The sequence below is a fragment of the Zerene cesonia genome, chromosome 14 (genome assembly GCF_012273895.1).
Source record: "Zerene cesonia ecotype Mississippi chromosome 14, Zerene_cesonia_1.1, whole genome shotgun sequence".
Lineage (NCBI taxonomy): Eukaryota > Metazoa > Arthropoda > Insecta > Lepidoptera > Pieridae > Zerene > Zerene cesonia.
The window spans coordinates 172,639-174,435 of NC_052115.1; the positions used below are offsets into that span (position 1 = coordinate 172,639).

At 44.1% G+C, this 1,797-nt stretch overlaps 1 protein-coding gene across 1 annotated transcript in view; it reads right to left on the minus strand.

Annotated features, from left to right (window-relative positions):
- The window catches only part of LOC119831884 (tudor domain-containing protein 5), an 11,464-nt gene that overhangs the window by 4,562 nt on the left and 5,105 nt on the right, over nt 1-1,797 (minus strand). The window contains exons 10-11 of the mRNA XM_038355453.1: nt 1,168-1,442; nt 821-974 (exon numbers count right to left, since the gene is read on the minus strand). Coding sequence (XP_038211381.1) covers nt 821-974; nt 1,168-1,442 — 429 coding nt within the window. The remainder of the gene's footprint in view (nt 1-820; nt 975-1,167; nt 1,443-1,797) is intronic.

Sequence of the window (1,797 nt, forward strand, 5' to 3'; positions counted from 1 at the left end):
ATACCGAATAGCTTAAAAGTGGCCGAATAGGCCGAATACCGAATAGCTGCCGAATATTCGTGGCATCTCTACTTTACAGCTCAAAAATAGTGGTTCACTGATATGTGGAACACTACATTTTAAAGATAAATGGCGTCACGTATTACCAGTCTTAATAAGAAAAAACTAGTAATTGTTTTGATCACAATCAAAAACATAGTTACACAATAATTAAAAACATTGACGCTTGGAAATATAATAATGTGCTTTTCGATCGCGTTAAAAACACAAATTTTTTCGTTTGGTTTAGTTAAGCGAGTCAAATTTGGAACAATATCGTTCCAATTAAGGTTACTATTTCACTTGGACAGTTGAAGATTCCACAAGGTTCCATTCTGAGTCCTAATTTATTTTTATTTTACATGATTGGTAAAAATGATCAATTACATTTTTAGCATTCGTCATAGTATTTTAAATGTATATAAGCATAAATAAATTGAGTCATAGAAATATTACACAGAACATGAGGTTAATTTACGGAATTTATTCGATATTTATTAGCCAACTCGATACGCTTTTGCAACGCTTTACTTTTCACAACAACTTCATTTATCTTTGTCAATTTCGTTTTCTCTAATCTATCATAGACCGCCTTGATTCGCGACAGGCGAGCGCTTTTGAGGCTGCCAGGGCCTTTGTCATCACATTCCCAAGTCGGTATGCGTCGAGGGCCGGTCACTTCCGACGCGGACGCCGATATGTCGGAGGAAGCGTCGTCCGAACTGCGGGGGGCGTGAGGGTCGGCGGGGTCGGGGAGGTCAGCGGAGTCAGTGTGACTTACGGAGGTGGGCGCCGTGCGGAGGACGGCGTGGCCCGCTTTGATCAGCTCCGACTGTATACAGACGTCCTCATCGGTAGAGGTGTCTATCAGCAGCACTTCGAGGATTCTGTCCTCCTGGAAATCGGTAACGTCATTACATAAACTTAAAAAATAACTTTTATATGTTTGTATTATATTTATTACTAGCTTTCGTCCGTGGCTTCGAACTCGATAAATTCGGAGCAGTTTAATAGATGTTATTATATATATAAACCTTCTTGAATCACTCTAATAAAAAAACCTCATAAAAAGTAGTTTTAAAGATTTAAGCAACTTGAGGACAGACAGAGAAAGCGGCCGTTTTATACAATGTAGCGATATTTACACAAGGTACCAAAGTGAGAGGGGAGGAGAGAGGGTTTACCTGGTGGTGGCGCAGGAGGTGCGCGACGAGGCGGCGCTCCCGCACGGCGGCGAGGAAGGCGGCGGCGGCGGGGCGCGGCCACACGCGCGCGGCGGCGGGCGCGGCGCCGGCCAGGCGCGCGCGCACCGCCTGCGCCGGCAGCCGCGCCCAGCGCCGCCGCAGCGCGCGCAGCCCCGCCGCGCCGCACGTCTCCACCGTGCCGTAGTCCACGTGCCGCACCTGCGCACCGCACCACCGCACCACCGCGCTATTGATTCCAATGAGTTCCGGCTCCGAAAAGCGATAGGAACAAGTAGCAATTTTAAGGTTCAGAAAAGGAACGAACCAAAGGGAGGAGCACGAAAAAAAAACCTTATTTGGAAAATATGAAAAAAATTTTAATCAACCAATCTATTTCTTTAATGAAAATAAAAACCAATCTATTTCTTTAATGAAAATAAATGTATTGTATACCACACGAATTTATCTTTACACACTTTATGATCTTAATCATTTTAGAAAATGACTAGCTGATGCGGCAAACGCTATTGTGCCGGTTATGTTAGAAAAATTCATAAAAGTCGATAAACACCGC